At 45.4% G+C, this 19256-nt stretch overlaps 1 protein-coding gene, 1 non-coding gene and 1 pseudogene across 2 annotated transcripts in view; 1 reads left to right on the forward strand and 2 right to left on the reverse strand.

Annotated features, from left to right (window-relative positions):
• The window catches only part of GAB3 (GRB2 associated binding protein 3), a 78135-nt gene that overhangs the window by 45041 nt on the left and 13838 nt on the right, over positions 1–19256 (forward strand). Inside the window, exons 2-5 of the mRNA XM_006918830.1 lie at positions 10875–11178; positions 13867–14089; positions 14663–15129; positions 18735–18787. Coding sequence (XP_006918892.1) covers positions 10875–11178; positions 13867–14089; positions 14663–15129; positions 18735–18787 — 1047 coding nt within the window. The remainder of the gene's footprint in view (positions 1–10874; positions 11179–13866; positions 14090–14662; positions 15130–18734; positions 18788–19256) is intronic.
• LOC112485430 lies at positions 6967–7085 on the reverse strand. The gene has a single exon (XR_003048437.1). It is a non-coding gene; the product is annotated as a 5S ribosomal RNA (ribosomal RNA).
• LOC112485431 lies at positions 17848–17966 on the reverse strand (annotated as a pseudogene).

The raw sequence follows: 19256 nt of genomic DNA on the forward strand, positions 1-19256 counted from the left end.
TGGGGCCAAAAAGAAAAAAAAAAAAAAAAAAAAAAAAAAAAAAAGTTGCTATAACCCAGCCAGGTTTGTTTTGCTGCGCAAGTAGAATCGAGTGCTGGAATAAAGTGCTCAAACCTCTAAGTATTCTAAGTATTGTCCATTGTAAATATCAGCCTTGGTAGCCTGTCTTATGAGCATGTGCTGCATTTGAGTTAAAAGTCTGGTACCAAGTCTTGTCTGACCGCCTAAGGTCCAGCTTAGAGGTCGCGTCTCTCTGCTTTACCATCACATCCCCAGCTCCTAGAACATAAATCTGTGGTGAGTAAATCCTGGTGATTAGGTTTGTTATGAACCCAGAAAACTTGTTACATTCCTCAAGAGTAGAGTTTTAAACCTAGGTCTATGATACCATGAGTTCAGGTGTGGAATTCATTCAGTCAACAGGTATTTACTGAGCAACTATTTGTGCCAGGAACCACTAGGCCCAGAGAATAAAAATGGTGATCGATCGAGACAGACAAGGCCTCTGCGCCCCAGGAGCTCATGTTCTAGTAGGCGATGGGTGGGGATGGGGAGGAAACACACACTAAACCTCAAGTAAACAAACAAGAAAGAAAAATACTAGGTATTGAAAGTAGTATGTAGAGAATTAAGATAGGGTGATATGGTATAGAATAACTGTGTGGCTGGCCATTTTAATTCGGATGATCAGAGAAAGTCTCTCTGAGGAGGTGACAATTAAGTTGAGGTCTCAGTGACAGGAAGCCGAGCACTGAAGGACAATCGTGCAAAGATCTTGTGAAAGTATACACCAAGAAGAAGGAACAAGTAGGTCAAAGGCCCTAAGAAGGAAATGAGATTTTAAACGTTCAGGAACAAGCAGAAGACCAATATGCGAAAGAGCAAGGGAAGGGTGTTGGTGAGGTGGGACAGACGGGCAGGGCCAGTCCATGTGGGACTTTCTAGCCCAGGTGAACAAGTTTGGATTGCGTATTTATTATTAAGGCATTAGGTAGCGTTTGCAGAGGGCTAATCAAGGGAGCAACATGACCCGATATATGCTCTTCAGAGGTCATTGACATCTCTATTGAGAGTGAATTTATGGGGGGAGTTGCAAGTGGATATGAGAAGATGAGAGGCCATTTCAGTTACCTAAGTCAGAGACAATAGCGACTTGGACTAGGGTTGTCATAGGGGGTGCATGGACAGAAGGCCGTTGATTTGAAATATTTTGAAAGTAGAGTCAACAGAACCTGGGAATGGTTTGGATGTGGAGAGTAGAAGCAAGGATCGCTCCAAGGTTTGGAATTTAGAAAATGGATGGATGGTGGTACCATTTAGTTGGATACTGTTGGAAGACTGGACGAGAGATAGGTTTGAGGGGCATGAAATTGAGAGTTTAGTTTTGGGCACGTCAAGTGCGAGAGGCCACTTAGTTAGAAGTGGAGATGTCAGATGGTTGGTTGTATGTGTCTAAAGTTCCTAGGGAAGATCTGGATTGGAAACATAATTTGAAAGTCATCGTCGAGTAGATGGTAGCTGGAGAAATGACACTGGATGAGGCTGTTAAGGGAGAGTGTGTGTAGTTCAATAAAGGACGGCAGTCCAAAACTGTGCGTGTGTGTGAGTGTACGTGTGTGTACGTGTGTGTACGTGTGTGTACGTGTACACAAGCACGCACGTTTCTGATGAGAGAAGGTCCCCATTTTTCATCATGCTCTCCAAGGGATTCATGACACATCAAAGGTCGGGACTTCACTACTGACATGGTGCACCTTGACATTGTGGTTCAGAGAAAGGTGCATTTTATACTTCTTCCTTTCTTTCTCGTCCCTGACCATTTATTTACCTTTGGAAATGGGGCTGCCTTTCTGCATGACAGTCTGCAGAGATGCATACTAAAAATGTACATTCTTGGGCCCCGAGCCAGGCCTGGGGAATTAGGCTCTCTGGAGGTGAGGTCCAGGAATGTGCATTTTTAGCAGCTCCCTGGGAAATTCTGTTCATTTCTCCCCTAGCCCATTCTTTTCTGTTCTTCAGGTTCACTGATCCCTTCTTCAGTGTCTAATATTGTTATGCCCATCCAGTTTTTTTTTCCATTTCTAATATTGTATTTTTCACTTCCACAGTTCTATTTTGTTCTAGTCTAGATCTTTCATTTCTCTCCTTGTGTACATGTTTTCCTTGAAATCTCAAACGTTATAATAGCTGTTTTAAAATTCGTGTCTGCTTAGTCCATCATCTCCATCATTTATAGGTTTATGTCTATTACCAATTTTTTTTTCTCCTGATTATCAGCCACATTTTCCTGCCTCTTTACATTTTTAGTAACGTTTTTGGATGCTTTACATGGTAAATATTATATTGTTACGTGTTTGGATTTTGCTGTCTTCCCTTGAAAACGGTTAAACTTTCTTGAGTAACTATATGATCAGTTTGATTATCCCAAGGCTTCCTTTTAATCGAGGTTAGGTGTAGAGTCTACTGGATGTCCCAGTCTCCACGCTAGCTGATCAGAACTCAGCTCCCAGCCCTGTGCGAGCTCCATCAGTTATTCAGTTTGTGAGTTTCCAGGAGTCGTTTTTGGATTTGCCTCATGGGGTTTCACCCTGCACAAGTGCATGTTATGTTAGTACTCAGCCGAAGTCTCACGGAGGAATTCATATGTTGATTTCTGAAGCCCTTTCTTTATTTAGCTCCCTCCTCTCTGGTACTTTGCTGTACAAATTTCAGCCACCTCAACTCTCCAGAATTCTGATCTCTGTCTTCTCAACCCTGCGAGAGTGCAGCGCTCTGTTTCGGACCCTCCCCCTGCACTGTAGTCTTGAAATGTGTCTATAGGCTGAAGGCCAGGATGGTCCCACGGCTCGCCTCTTTTGTTTTCTCTTCTCATGCTGACCACAGCCACACACTGAAAGCAGTTGTTTCATATGTTTGGTCTAGTTTTCTCATTGGTTTTACGGGTAGGGGACAAGTTCAGTGGGTGTAAGCGGAAGTCCTCCCAGGTAGTTCAGATGCATAATGAAGGTTGGAGAACGTATTAGTTTGCCGGGGCTGCTGTAACAAACTATCACAGACTGGGTGGCTGAAACAACAGAAATTGATTGTCTCACAGTTCCAGAGGCTGGAAGTCCAAGATCAATATGTCGGCAGGGTTGGCTCCTTCTGAGGCCATGGGGCAGGGTAGGGGGGCATGTCCCAGGCCTCTCTCCTTGGCTTGTTGATGGCTGCCTTCTCCTTGTGTGTCTTCACAATATCTTCCTTCTGTGCATGTGTGTGTCCAAAGTTTTCCTTTTTATAAGGCCACCAGTCATATTGGATTAGGGCCCACTCCGATGATCTCATTGAACTTGGTAAGACCCCCATCTCAAAATACTGTCACATTCTGAAGTATGAGGGGTTAGGATTTCAGCGTATGAATTTAGGGGGGGACACAGCTCAACCTGGAGCAGGGAAGTTCAGATTCAAGTGTCAGCCCCTCTTCCCTAGATACTAAAGCAGTAGCAGCCTTGCGCATGTGCACTGCACCGGCTCAGTCTTGCACTTGTGTTTAGCCTGGCGGGTCACTCGTGATCAAGAAAAACTAGGGGGTATTTGTAAACTGTGAAACCTACGAGTTGGGTTGGTTCAGGAGGACACTAACACATAGCTTTTACTCGAAAGGATGGGATTCAATGATCCCTGTAACAATTCCATGAAAACGAACAAGACCGTGACCTAGACACACCTTCCTTGGAGGAGTTCAGATTCTAGAAATGAGCACAAACACTTTTCCGCAAGGTAACAGGATGTTGCAGGTTTTGTTGTTGGAGATGATACTGGCGGGGTGGTAATGACTCAGCTTGGTGGCTTTGGCAGGAAAGGCTGATGGGAAATGGATCCTTTGATGGTGAGAGCTGGAAAAGCCCTCGGAGTCCATCGGGGGGCTCCAGACGGGGAGAAGCAGTTTTTTCTCAGGGCGAGCGGTGCCTTACGCCCTGGGAGCCAACAATCCCATCATCCTTTTATAAGTTACTTTCAGATCGATCACGTTTCACTACCCCTTTCCCATTGGTTCACTGCAATTACACCATAAGGGAGGCAGGACAAGGTTTATTTATTATCTTCATTTACGGATGGCCGGACCGAGGTTCGCAGCAGTCGAGTTAATCGTTCAAGGTCACCCAGAAAGTCTAAAGTAGAATCAGCATTCAGATGCACGTCTCCTGACTCTCAGTTCAGCCCCACCCCCCTGTTTCGCGCTCTGTTGCTCTGAGTCATAATTGTGGGTACTCCTTTGCACAGCGATTCTGCTTTCTAGGTCCTCTTGGCCCAGGGCATACTCGTCTTTGTAGTCTTTCCAGAACTGTTGACCTCATCTTTTTTCATCATGGCTTTTCAAGCTGCTCCTGACCTGCCCAGCACGGGAGGCCCGAGGGGAGAAGGTGGAGGGGAGAAGGTGGAGTCCAGCGCAGCCACGGAAGCCAGCGATTCTGCCCTTGTAGAATGTAAACAGCCCTCCAGTCAGGAGAGACAACAGGCCTCGGGGTCCCCACGGCCTCTGTGAGCGTCACCACTCTCTGACAAACCAATCTCCTTCTTCCTGTCGTGCACAGTGCCTGACACATAGTAACTGTTCTTTGAATGAATCCATCAATACACCCTGTCCGGAGGACTTGCTTTAAAATCTTTTTTATCGTAAAAGAAAAATACGGCGTCACATTTGTTAAATGCGTGGCTCAGTGAATTACTGTTAGTTGAACCCCCCTTGTAACCACCAACCAGTTGAAAAAGAACTTTACCACCCACTGCTGAAGTCCCTCCGTGTGCCCCATCTCAGTCACAGCCTCCTCCTTGTCCCCACGAGTAAGTACTATCCCGCTGTGTATAGAAATCTCTTCTTTACGTTTTTTATGTTTCTGTCACTCAAAATGAGCATCCCCTAGGCGCTATAATGTAGTCTAGCACACTGGAAAAAATTCCATGCATCTTTTAAGTGTCGTTTAGTTTGTAGATTCCCCGCTCTGTCCTTTCTTTTTCTTATCATTTATCTGTTGAAGAACCTGGGCCTTCGCCCCACAGAATTTCCTACGATCTGGCTTTTGCCTCATGCCAGGCTGCTGCAGGTGGGCTGTCTGCTTGTTTCTCTTCCTGAGTCGGCCACTATTAATGCTTAATACGTATATCTGCTAATTCACTGGGGACAACAAAATGGTGCTACTCTAATTCTGGCGTTTGTTTTCCTTTATTAGCCAGAATACATTTATAAAAAGGCGTTTTATTTCATCCGCCCGGCGGGATGGCTTGTCTAGGAAAGGCAGAATAATGCTTAATTTTTTTCCCCTAACTTACCAGTTTGCAGGGTAACTAGGTACTTCCCTCACGTATGATGACATATTTTTTTGTTTGTTTTTTAATATCATGAGAACTCACGGATTCAAACGTATTCGACGGATTGCAAGCCACTGAAACGATCATATTTATTAAAGCTCAGATTGTTACATCTTTGGCCACTGGGAGCTTCCTCAGGTTGGCTCCTGAGTCCTTTTGACGTGACCCTTTCTATTTGATGACTTCCTCGTGGCACTGTTTCACTGTAAAGAACTTCACTTAGGTGCTGGCTGACTGCTTTCGGGGGTTTTTGTTCCACGTCTCCCACTTCCAGGAGGAGCCTGCAAGCCTGATGAGACAGGACTGTACCTGGCCTCCAGTTTGAGCTAACTTAGCAGAGAGCTCCAAGAACACACCGTTTCTGCTTTTGCGTAATTACTGCTATTAGCTGGAGATTTTCAAACCCGACGGAGGGCGTGCTGTCGAGGGCGCGATTTAGCATGAAGATTATGCTACATCTTATTTAAGTTGCTGGGCGACTGTTCTTTTTCCTTTCCGCTCTCACGCCTGCCTTCCAGCTCTGCGGACCTACCTGGACTTCCGCATGCTGCTGCCTCCTTATCCTTTCCTCGGTCGCAGCTTAGCCATCATTTCCTTCTGGAAGCTTCCCTAGACCCAGCAATCTGATAGACGTGGCTCATTTGTGTGTTACCATAGCATTCTGGCTTTCCCTTACCATGGCACTTATCTCACTGACTGTTTATCCATCTGCCCATTTCCCCTGCTGCCCACGAGACTGTGAGTGGGAAGGCCCGTCGCTTGTTCACCTCCATTTTCACAACGTCTGCACAGCGCCCGGCCCATCAATGCGTCATTGGTGAACGAATGAGCGAAACCCAGACTTGTCCACGTTGCTGTCCCCTTTGTGTTCCCACCGCTCCTGGCGGGCGCCTCTACTAGTGGACTCGTTACCCCGCGTCGAATCTACCCATTTCGTATTTCTAGCCCTCCTCTGCACATTCCCTACCGAAGTGGCCTTTGGAAAGTATGGGCTCCCCATGACAGCTTTCTTCAGCAGGGATACATGACAGTCTCTCATCCCCTGGGACCCTGCCCTGGACCCACATTGTCGCAAGGAACACAAGGACTAGGCCTTCCTTTCCTGTTTGCCAGAAGCCCAAATGTCCCACCTCCATCGCTCCAAACCCCACGGTGACACTTGAGCTCCCTTCCTCACGGTCAGTGATTCCACTCCGTTCAATACCATGTTTTTGCAACAGGAATTTATTGAATCGTTCATTTTTTCTCAGCCTCCTGGATGACTCCCATAACCATACAAACAGGCTGTTATTCCTCCTGTGAAAAACAAGAGCTTAATCACATTGCCTTGTCCCTCTTCCAAGTAGCCAAACATCTCCTCGGAGCTTTACACTACACTATCCGTAAAGGCAGAACCCAGGGCTCACCTGCCAGGCATCGATTTCCCCTCCCTGTTCCACCCTGACATGGAGCGACTTCCCTCCATCCGATGGCCGCCCCCCGCCTCAGGCTCAAAAGAGTTTCTTTTTTTCTTTTTTCTTTTCTTTTTTTTTTTTAAGGCAAAGCAACCCTCAGTTGACCTCACAGATTGCAAGGACCTTGTCAGTTTACAATCCCTTATTTTTTTTTTATGTTTTACGCCTCCAGCACCTGGTCTTCCTAGGCGGTCTCCCATCCGAGTACTAACCGGGCCCGACCCTGCTTAGCTTCCGAGATCAGACGGGATCGAGCACGTTCGGGGTGGCATGGCCGTAGACAAAGGGTTTCTTATTCTGAGGCATAATTGCAGGTCTTTCCCTCTCTGGTGCTTTATCAGTATCTCTACTGCCTCAGATCCCTGGGCAGGGAGGGAGCTGAGAACACTCCAAATGGTGGCTTTTCCTTTCCCCCTGGCCTCTTGGTCGAGGCTGGTGGGCTTATAAATGTGTCAGGCATAAATGAAGCTGGAGATACAAAAGACTTCCTGTCCCAGTGGTCATCATGCCTCCTGGCAGAACCCCATACTTCCTGCTGTCACACATGCCACTGCACAGGAGAGCAAACCACAGACATAAATCTCTCCATCTGCATTTGCCAACTGCAACATGAAGCGTCTCTGATGGAAGAAAGCCTCGCTGTCACCTGTCAGCCTGTGCTCAGTTCTCTCCAGCAGAAAGCAAGGACATGCTATCCACACGGGCTGGCCAGGTGGCACGCACTGAGCAAAGAAGACCTAAAAGTAAGAAGATAGGGAACCTGCGGAGAGGCTCCACTTCTTTCTCCCTGGCTTCAGGAGACAGCAGGGAGCTTTACAGATACTGAGGATGCCTTAGAATGGCACGGCTGTGATCAATTGCGAATACTTCTTTCCCCAGGCCTCATACCCAAAAAAGTAGGTATCAGTTTATCTTTTGAGATTTGCCCATCTTCTGGGTACTGTCTGCAGGAAACATTCTAGGTCAAGGGTGAGTGGGGAGCCGAGGAAGCTTAAGTCCCCCTCAGTAGCTCCAGTGTCATGCGAAGTAGCCTGCCATTAACTCAGGCTGGTTTCTTGGCAGCATCGTTCTCTTCATTTTGGAGCATGGACTAAGCTTTGCCGGATCATCTTACCTCAAGACTCGGCTCTTTCTGAGATTCCTATTGCACTAAGGAAAGGTCCTTTCAATTGTTAGTGTTTCTCAACAGGGACACTGATAGCTTTAGGCCAGACAAGCCCTAACCCTAGACTTTATGACAAGCAAAACACACCTATTTTCAGATACCCTATAGGACATCTCCATTCCTGGTTGAGGAACATTGTGATCTAGGGGGTGAATGCATGTGTTCTCCATCATTAAAAAATAATCCCTTGACTCCAGAGTGCTCCCTTTTACAATCAGACATCCCTACAGAATTGGCCGCTCCCCCCTCTACTCTTCTACTTCACATTCACCACTCATCCTTCTACCCTCACTTGAGTTCGGATCCATTCCTACAGCAGCTTAGCTGTGTCACCTTGGACACATTAATTAATTTCTCAATTTTTCGTACATAAAATGGGCACAAAAATAGTTACCTCTCTAGGAGACTTCAAAAATTATAAGATGCTGAAGAAAGAAATTGAAGAAGATACAAATAAATGGAAGCCTATGCCGTGCTCATGGATGGGAAGAATTGCCATCATTAAAATGTCCATCTCACCCAAAGCAATCTATAAATTCGATGCAATCCCTATGAAAATACCGATGGCATTTTTCACAGAACTAGAACAAATAATGCAAAAATGTATAGGGAACCACAAAAGATCCCCGAATAGGCACCACAATCTTGGGCAAGAACAAAGTTAAGATATCACGTTACTTGTTACTTGATATCAAACTATACTACAAGGCTATAGTAATCAAAATAGTATGGGACTGGCATAAAACCAGACACATAGATCAATGGAACAGAATAGAGAGCCCAGAAATAAACCCACATCTACACAGTCAATTAATCTATGACAAAGGAGGCAAAAATATACAATGTGGTAAAGACAATCAAGTCAAATAGTGTTGGGGGCATCTGGATAGACACATACAAAAAAATGAAATTAGACCACCTTCTTATACCACATACAAGAATAAACTCAAAATGACTTAAAGGCTTAAATGTAGGACCTGAAACTATAAAACTCCTAGAAGAAAACATAGGCAGTAAACTCTTTGAGATTGCTCTCAGTCATTTTTTTCCCAATGTATCTCCTCGGACAAGGGAAACAAAAGAAAAATGAACAAATGGGACCGCATCAAACTAAAAGTGTTTGCACAGCAAAGGAAGCCATCAACAAAACAAAAAGACACTGGGAGAAGATATTTGCCAGTGATACATCCGATGAGAAGTTAATATCCAAAATTTATAACAAACTCATAAATACCAAAAAAAAAAATCCAATTAAAAATGGACAGAGGACCTGAATAGACATTTCTCCAAAGAAGACATACAGATGGCCAGTAGACATATGAAAAGATGTTCGAAGTCACTAATCGTCAGAGAAATGCAAATTAAAACCACAATGAGATGTCACCTGACACCTGTCAGGATGGCTTGCATCAATAAATCGAAGAACGAGTGCTGGCGAGGATGTGGAGAAAAGGGAACCCTCATACACTGCCGGTGGGACTGCAAACTGGGGCAGCAGCCGCTGTGGAAAACAGTGTGGAGGTTCCTCAAAAACTTAAAAGTAGAACTCCCCTATGATCCAGCAATCCCACTTCTGGGTACTTATTTGAAGAAATCCAAAACACTAATTTTAAAAGATAAATGCACCCGTATGTCCGATACAGTGCTCTTTACAATAGTCAAGATATGGAAGCAACTTAAGTGCCCATCAATAGATGATTGAATAAAGAAGAATCGATACGTATGTACAATTAGATGTTACTTAGCCATAAAAAAAAAACGAATAAAATCTTGGCATTTGTGACAAAATGGGTGGACCTAGACGATATTATGCTGAGTAAAATAAGTCAGAGAAAGAGAAACATATTATGTGTGTTATCTAAAAAACAAAATAAGCAAATGAAACAGAAACAAACTCATAGCTACAGAGAGCCAATTGAAGGTCACCAGATGGGAGGGGTGTTTGGGGGGCTGGGTGAAAAAGGTGAAAGGGATTAAGGGGTGCAAATTGCCAGTTATAGTCATGGAGATGTAAAGTACAGCATAGGGAATATAGTCAATAATAATGTGATAACTATGTACGATGCCAGGTGAGTACTGGACTTATCAGGAGAGATGACTTAATAAATTACATAAATGTCTCACCACCATGCTATACACCTGAAGCTAATATAAAATAAGATTGAATTTCAACTGTAATTGAAAAAAGGTAAAGAAAATTAGTTACCTCTCCTATAGGATATTTCTGGAGATTAAATAGGTTATGGTAAAACACTTAGGAAATGGTTTTCTCGCAGAAATGTAATTAGCCACGTGTTACTTAATTCTCTTAGAGTTCTACTTGTATTTTAATCATCTTTGAGGGTTTCTAGAAAGAGAGATCAATTTCAGATAATGGTAATCCTCTCTCCTCTCCAACATATGATTTTTCTTTTCTTGTTGAGCGATTCTCCAGAAGTTAATAATATTAGATGTTGCTGACATCGGTGGGCACTGATTTGCATCTGATCTTCATGTATGATCATTGGCTTTTGGATTGAGATAGATAGCAGTCAAGAAAGTTTCCTTCTTGTTCTTCATTATTAGTAAGGTTTTTTGTTTGTTCGTTTTCGTTTTTAAAGCCTGAGTGTAAATAAGTTCTTATTACATCGATTGTGATGATTGTATAGTTCTGGCCCTTTGAAGTATGGATGTGAATCATATCACTATACTCCCCAATAACGACCCATCTTATAATCGTCGAAAAAAGCAGACTCGAAGATGGTGCCGTAGTCCTTCAATCCAAAGCTGGGTGGACTTTGCGTGTCGTTGTTAGAATGGCTGACTTAATTCTTTTTGCTGCTGTTGTCGCTAAAGAGGTTATTGTCAGAGTCTGAGAAGCATGAATAATTGGATCAGTAACTCCTTGTGGAATTGCTTCCCCGCAGGCCTGGCGCAAGCGCTGGTTTGTCCTCCGGCGGGGCCGCATGAGTGGCAACCCTGATGTCCTGGAGTACTACCGGAACAAACACTCGAGCAAGCCCATCCGTGTGATAGATCTCAATGAGTGTGCAGTATGGAAGCACGCGGGCCCTGACTTCGTTCGGAAGGAATTTCTGAATCATTTCGTGTTTACTGTTAAGACTGCTTCTCGGACCTACTATCTGGTGGCCAAGACCGAGGTGGAAATGCTGGTGTGGATACACAGCATCAGTGAGGTCTGCAACCTTGTCAACGTGGAGGATGGTACAGGTGAGAACAGAGTCGGGGTTCCTGTGTGCTAAAGGGGTGGCCTGGGACACTGCACATGCACTGGAGGGCTACGGTGGGAAAAGCGTTATAAGGTGCCAAGCCCACCGCCTTTGAGGGCACTTTGGTGGGCTGACATATCAGACTTGCTCCCTCCCACCAAGTATGGTACCAGAGATCTCTCTCCCTTTCACCTGGTTTCAGGCTTCAGGGCCAAATGTACCACACACTGAGCATTGCAGGCAACTTCAATGGCTTCGAAGCTGATCCGTGCCTTTGCTCTCATCAGCCACAGAGAACGCACTCGGTGACACTAAAACGTGGGTGAGGACGTCCGGTAGGGCTCTGATTTTTGCTGCTGCTGCTGCTGCTGCTGCTGCTGCTGCTGCTGCTGCTGCATCTGCTTCTGCTGCTTTTCTAGAAATATTAAATAACCCCACCTTTCAAAAATGCATGGAACTCCAGCTTCTCTATTACCTATTGTGCTGCTTAGGACTACACGGCAGAAAGACAGAACTTGGCTACTTAATCATAGGCAAGGAAGAATTCCTCGCATCTCCGGTTGGCTCAAGGTGTCTGCAAGCGAAATTAACTCCCAGTTTGCTCAGGGCCATTTCTGGACAGTGGGAACAAATGACCCATGAGGCTGTTTCTCACTCCCTCTTTCTGTTGCTCTCTCTCTTTCTCTGTCATACACACACACACACACACACACACACACGAAGAAAACAAAAATAATTTTGCAACCACACCACACCAGCCCCCCCCGCCCTTTTCATGTAATATACCAGGTATAATACACCCAAGATTATAATTCATTCTCCTTAATGGAGTTTATTGTTGAGCACCATGCCGTGATTCTCAAACCATGGGACTTTTGATCCGATTTCTTTTAGCTTCTGAGTCTAGTAGACAAAACCTTGCTCCTGCATCCCATGGTTAACAGCTGCTTCTTCATTTCCACTGTTACTGTATGCTTTATCATCAGCTGCTGAAATATCTACATTAAACACTAGGTGGTGCTGGAGAGTCAGAGTTGCATCTCTCTAGGACAGGCTCGTGAGCGTGTTTCCTGAAGACAGAGTCCTTTTCTTTTCAGGAACCAGGGAAGATTAGTAAATGAAGCTATTCAGTCACATTGTTGTGCTTTGACAGCACTCAAATATAAGGAAATGAAGTGATGGTGAGTTCTTTATCCTTACCAGAATAGATGAAGCTTACTAGCAAAGTTACAGAGAATGTACTTGGCTGGAGTCTGCCACTATGCATGCAGACAGCAGAGGCTCCCTGGCCAAGTCCTCCAACCTTGCCACTCACTCACTCTTTGCCTACCTTCAGCCCAAAGTAGAGATATATTCATGCGTCATGTTATGTGTTTCCTCTGTTTCTTTGCTCATGCGGGAGTTATCCTAAAACATAGATACATAACATGGTAACCAATATTTGAAATAGAACAGGAGTAAGACACCAGGGAGAAAACAGAAAGCTCTGGCATGAAGTGAGAAGAAGCCGACAACCCCCATGACTTCTTTCCATCCCTAAATCTCCCCTTAGTTTTTAGGAGGTTTCAGGTCAGAGTCGTCTTCATCCGAGAATCACGCCCAAAGGGTTTTCTCGTGGCTTTTCGCATATAGAGTTTGGTTCTGTCTTCAGCAGCCATAGGTAGTCAACACTGCGTACTCTGGTCAGGAGCTCTGTTAAATGCCTTTGCCTCTTAGCTCGTCTTATCGTAGGCCAATTCTGTGGCGTATATACTGTTAGCATCTTCGCTTCACAGAGAAGGAAATTCAGAGCAGGAAGGTAACTTGCTCAAGGTCACAGCAGCTAGATAGTAGAGCCTTGACTTGAACTCCTGCCAATCTGGTTCAGAGAGGAAATAAAAGCAGGCTTTTCATAGGGAGTTTCTGAATGTTATGCTCCTTGAGAGGGATGTGTGGGCTTTACCAGCCATCACAACGCCTCATTTTTCTCTTCCTTTTCCTTATAGGTCATTAACAGTCAATCATTAACAGTCTTCTTTATTTATGAGGTGCTTGTCCTCTGGCGGACTATAAATTCCAGTAAGTCTTTGTCTCGGCCACGTAGGCAGAGTTAGAACAGTTCCAGGCGCATAGTAGGTTCAAAGTAGGGATTCTGTAGAGACGTAAATAGACATAGCTCTCTCTCTATGTACATACATATATGCATAAATGCATATGTAAGTGTATACATATGTATTTGATATGCATAAATATGTACGTATATGTATATTTGTTGAGTGAATAAGCAGTGATGCACGGCTGCGGCTGAGAGCCATAAAGAAGCTGTGTGTAGACTATCTAACTGCAGGTTTTTATGCCAAGAATGCTTGTGTTTTTTTTTTGTTGTTTTTTTTCTTTTTTTTTTAACCACCAGCCATAGTAAAATATAACTTATTGTACTTAAGTACACTAATCTATTCTATTCTGTTTGTTTTCTTCCTTTGCTTTCCTCCCCTTTCCTATTGTATTCTATTCAACACTTCGCTCTTGGAACATTGGCCTTCTTTCCCAGACATTGTTTATAGCTTGGGGAAACGGTCTCCTCCATCGGTACAAACACCGGCTGTGATTTGCATCTTCTATTTGGCTTCTTTAGACGCTGTTTGAGAAATTGTGAGTGAGTGTTATAGCCATTCTTAAACGCTAACCTGGGACATGATTTCTCCAGCAGATTCCGCGGACAGCCACTATCGCACGCCCTCCTCCTCCCTCCAGCCATCCTCTGCCAGCTCCCTTCACACCGCCCCTACTGTCAGCTCCTCTTTGCCAAGAGATGACCCAAGAACTAATACCGTAGCCACTGAGAAAACCAGAAGTGAGTCAGAGTTTCTAAACTCCCTTCCTGATTATCTGATTCTGTCCAACTGTGAGACTGGAAGGCCACACCATGCCAGGTACGCTCCCAGCACACTCCGCTCTGTCTGCACAGCCCGCACTGGCTCCCCCTTCAGTGTCTGTCACTGAGATGTGCTCAGTGTGCCTGAGCACATCGGTCCATGTAGCTGTTGCATCTTCTAGTGGGTGGGTCTGCAATCACCTCTCTCTCTTCCTGCCGCTGACAGGGCGGGGACAGATCACTATCAGCGCCTGTGAAGGATGGAGCATGCAGCTTACTAAACAAAATGAGTCATATTTCAGTATTGTGGCTTTCGTCTCTAACCTTGCTTTTTCATGCGTAGCTGACACTTACAGGACGAAAAAAAATCAACAAACCATTTTTTTTTCCCCCCAGCATTAACGAGTTGATGCGACCGAGGGTTATAGAGGGAATGTGTCTATATGAATAAAATAAAAGGTGATATTCGAGGAACGGGAGTGAGGCCAGCGTGGGTTTTGTGGTGGGTGGATGGCTTTCATCGTGAGACTTCTTCTGCCAAGGGCGTACCAGTAGTGTCGCTGTGGTACCGACGGCAGCTGCCGGGGACCCGCTGCGTTTCACTCACGTGTACGTGCTTTTCTTCCCTCAGTCTACCCACCAGATGTGATAGCTGGTCAAACTCAGACCGTTTATCGGGACAGACTTCATACGATGACGTTTTTGTTGACTACCTGAAGCCGCCGCCCCCCAGGTGCTTGGGCTACCACGGGAAGGAGTGTCAGCAGAAACTTTCCGCCAAGTCTCAGGCCACCCTCACCCGGAGTAGAGATTCCAGTGGGCCGTATAAGAACCTCTTGACTTCACCGTTGGTAGAAACGTCCTTAAATGCCACCATTGACGTAGATAAAAACCGAGGTTCCTTGCCCTACGGGACAAAAGAACTAGACTTAATGTACAACACGCCACCTCCCCGCCCACCTAAGCCGAGCTACCTGTTCGAACGGCGCCAAGAGGAGCAGCTGTGGTGTGGGCACAGCAACTGCAGGAGGCCAGAAAGCACTACGACACCGAGAAGAACCTCTCTCCCTGGTTTAGATAACATGAGAACCTTGAAAGGTCAGTGTCGGATGCTAACATTCAGGCACAGCGAGAAGCCTGGCCCCCTCTTGACTCCTTGGGTCCCTGGAGATGCTGAAAAAAGTCAGAGCCCTGGTCCCTTAGCCATGCCCCTGCCCCTGTGACGGGCTGCCCACCTGAGAATAAGCTCCTGCTGTTTGTTTTAAGGTCCCTCGGGGCCCCACGGGCTCTACAGAAGGCGGTACCTCTTGCGTTGGCTCTGCTCCGTTTTGTTCTCTGTCTGTCGCGTGCATGGTCAGCCCGGAGACTGAGGACCACAGCTCTTCTGTCCTGTCGTCAACAGTCCCATCAGCCTCCTTCATCATCCCGCCCGACGTGTTTTTTTTCCAAGTTCTAATTAGCCTATGGACCGGTCACGTGGCTTTCAACAAGCCGTCACCGTCAGCGTCATGCTCCGTAGACATACCCTCCTTCTCCTGCCTTTTTCTGTGAAACCCTTTATTCTCAGGGGGCTGCCTCTCTCCTTCTCTCTCTCCCTCTCCCTCCGTCTTCATCCAAACGCAAACACTCCTACACTGCTACGTATAAGGCCACATTTTAAAGGAATTATAGAAGTTAAAGGAATGCAAATTAATTTCGAACTGTCTAACTTTCTGATTCTGAGCGAGGAACTGAGTCGCTGTCAAAGACCTCCCCCAAATGTCCCTAGCAGTGTGACCATTACACGGATTGCTTCCTTCCGACAACCTCGATGAAATGAATATGCGCTGATTCCACGGAGGGTCCAACGTGCCAGCACGTGAGCAGTGGAGGAAAAGGGAACCCTGAAAGTGTGTGAGCAGGTTTTGGGGAGTGACATGAATGAAACCAGGGGAGTAATAGAATATGAAAATGAGTCTCAGTGCTAGAATGGGTCCGATAAAGCAGAGGGAACACGTCAGACCTTTTCTGCCTTCCCCACTGAGCGCCACCTGGAACCAACGTTCACGCGTGGCTGCAGAGCGGGGTCGAGGTTCATCGCTGAGGAGGTGTGCGTCAGATCGATAGAGCGATTTGTGAAGATGGGACCTCCTCACAATGTTGAGAATAGACTTAAGGAAAGCAAAGCAAGTGTAAAAGCAGGAAAACCGGGTAGAAAATGAGTAGAATAATCTAGACAAACCGTAAGAGTAACCGAGACTGGGATAGACGCTTTTCAATTTGTTAAAGATGGTGGGATGCTTGATCTGTCTTGGAGATAGACCCTCACCCATCGGATGTGTGGTAGAGAAAGAATGGGAGTCGATGTCGACTTCATGATTTTGGCCTGAGAAACGGATGGGGAACAAAGAACGAGTGGAATGAGTTGGATGATGGGGCGGAGGAGGTCAGGAAGTTGTTTTTGGATGTGCCGAGTTTGAGATGCCTGCTAGATACCCTAATGGAAATGTCAAGTAACTTGTTAGAAATATGAATCCGAAGGTCAGTGAGAAGCCTAGCCTGGGCTGGACCTATGAACTTGAAGGTTGTCAGCGTATAGACAGTAAATTCACGTGACTACTTGAGATCACCAAAAGAATGGATATGGAGAATAGAAAAGAACCAAAGACTGAGCCTAGAGCCCTGCAAAGTGTGGAAATCGTGGACGAGAGGAGGAACTAGTAAAAGAAATTCTAAGCAAGCGATGGGTGAGTTAGCAGGAACCCAGCAGAGTGAGATTCTGGCGCAGACTCATTTTCCAGGTGTCTGTTTCATAGGACTATGGATGTGAATCCATTCTAGGTGCCTGCTGTTAGTCTGATCCCATCTTTACTCTATCATAAAGTCCGTAAACTTTCTGATGTTGACGAAGGGTTTTCTCCATATTGGTTTTATGTGGTGACATTACTAGGGACCTGGTAATGGAAAGGGAGTTAGGGACCTGTGTCGACATACACAAGTCCCACATTCTTTATCAACAACACTTCGTAATACTTTCTATGGTTTATTAAGTCCTTTCTGTGTTCCAGGCACTGTACTAAGCACTTTACATACACTAACACATCTAACCTTTGCAGCAGTCCTATGAAATAGATTCTATGATTGGTCTTACTCTACAGATTAGGAAATTGAGACAGAGAGTAGAAGGAACTTGTTAAGTGTCACACAGCTAATAATAAGTGGTGGAGTTGAGATTGTAAATTAGACAGTATGAGTCCAGAGCAGCTTCTAACCAGTACCTCCGCAGGTTTGGAGACATAGAAGCATGCATGCATGCATACATGCACACATGCACGCATACATGCATACACACACACACATACGTACATACATTTGTATATATAATACGTCTTCCCAATTCTGTCCATCTTCACATCTACGTGTCACTTTCGATATTGACATATATAACAATAAAAAATGGATGAACTTTATTCCTAACAACCTGGACTTACCTTACAAACAAAAATCGAGCAAAGAGGTCAGACACATACAAGTATATCCTGTATCATTCTCTTTCAATAAAATTTTAAAAGGTTAAAAAAAAAGATAATGTTGACTCTTCAGTTTATTTCTCAGAGGCAACCTGACTTTTCACACTTCTAAGTTCTTGCGGGCCACCTGGCTGGACTGCTCGGCAGTGCTCGCCATCATTGGCCATCCTCTCCTTCCTCAGGCCCAGTGGCACCATGCCCCCCAACTGTCCTCATCACCCTATGGTTGCCCTCTGAGGAAGAGCCGGTGAATATTGGATTTCTCTAGGGTTTGTTTGTTTGTTTGTTTGTTTGTTCGTTCGTTTAATGCCTACAGCACCTGGTCTTCCTAGATGGTCTCCCATCTGAGTACTAACCAGGCCTGACCCTGCTTAGCTTCTGAGATCAGACGAGATCGGGCGTGTTCAGGGTGGCATGGCCGTAGCCTAGGGTTTTATAGTCAATCTTCTCTCAACACTTGCAACCCAAATAATCCCATGTACTCTCAAGGTTCTGACTGTCATCTCTAAGCTGTTAGTTCCCCTAGAATTAAATCTCTTTTGAGTTAGGCCCATATATATGTCGCCGCCTTCTGGATATCTCCTTTCAATCCGACAATCATCCTAAATGTTGATGTCACACTGTTTATTTGTCATATCCATCTGCCAAGTTTTTAATCCTGTATTCAACTTTCCTCTCTCTCCACTCCTGTACCTGAGTAGCTGACCGTCGCTGCAGAAAATCACAGTCACCAAGTCATGGTCACAGACCTCAAACGAGCCCTCAGTGCTGCTCGGCAATATGTAGACTTCTCTCTCTGTTTACCCCGTTCTCCTTCTCATCACAAGGGAGATCTCACGCCTCCCCTCCTCTCCTCAAACCTCCAGCTCTGTTTCTACCACCTCTCAGCTCGGAAAATTCGTGCAATAAGCACAAGTACTTGTTAATTATTTGCTATATATCTTCCTAATTCACAGACAGAACGAAAGCCATCATGCAGAAACTTCTTCAAAATCTGGTCTGATCTCCTCCTGTTGCAGAATGTGTTCTGACCGCCCAACTGGACTTAAGAGCAAGTCTTGCTTATAGAAACTGTGTTGTGCTTCTCTGCCTCTACAGAGCTGAGCACAGGGCCCTGAGGTCCATGGCGACTTGGTGCCTACTTTACATTGATGTTGTCCTGCGTTTCTCACCACCCCATCTCGTTTCTTGCAGCTGACGTGGAAGGCCAATCAAGACACCAAGACAAGCGCCTTAGTTTAAATTTGGTGAGTTTGGCACTTGAGTTCCTTTAAGCCTCATTTTTACCAAAAATAGCCTGACCTATATGTGTTCCCTTGAAGTCTTTTGAGACTCAGCACTCTAAATCTCTGACGACCCTTCCGGTCTCCCCTTAAAGCTTGGACTTGTCTGGGAACTACTAGATTTAGTATCTTGTACGGACCCTGCCAGTTCTGGTGGTCCAGACACATTTGCCCGACGGGGTAGCTCTTTAAGGCATCACTTTGTATTTAAAGCATTCGCATCAAAATTCATAACCCTGTATCTTCTAGCCTCAGATCTAGGAGGGTCATCGCCTACCTCACATAAGTCCAGAGGCAAAGCTTCAGTAAAAGGCTCGTCTGACTTTCCCAGGGAAGTTCAGAGATATTCTTGAATAATTTGCAACTGAGAGCCAGGGCGTAGGTGAGGCTGCCCCCTGGGCGCAGCCTCCGTGACTGTTCTGTGCTGCTGAAC

This window comes from Pteropus alecto, unplaced genomic scaffold (genome assembly GCF_000325575.1).
Source record: "Pteropus alecto unplaced genomic scaffold, ASM32557v1 scaffold1998, whole genome shotgun sequence".
NCBI classification, from domain to species: Eukaryota; Metazoa; Chordata; class Mammalia; order Chiroptera; family Pteropodidae; genus Pteropus; species Pteropus alecto.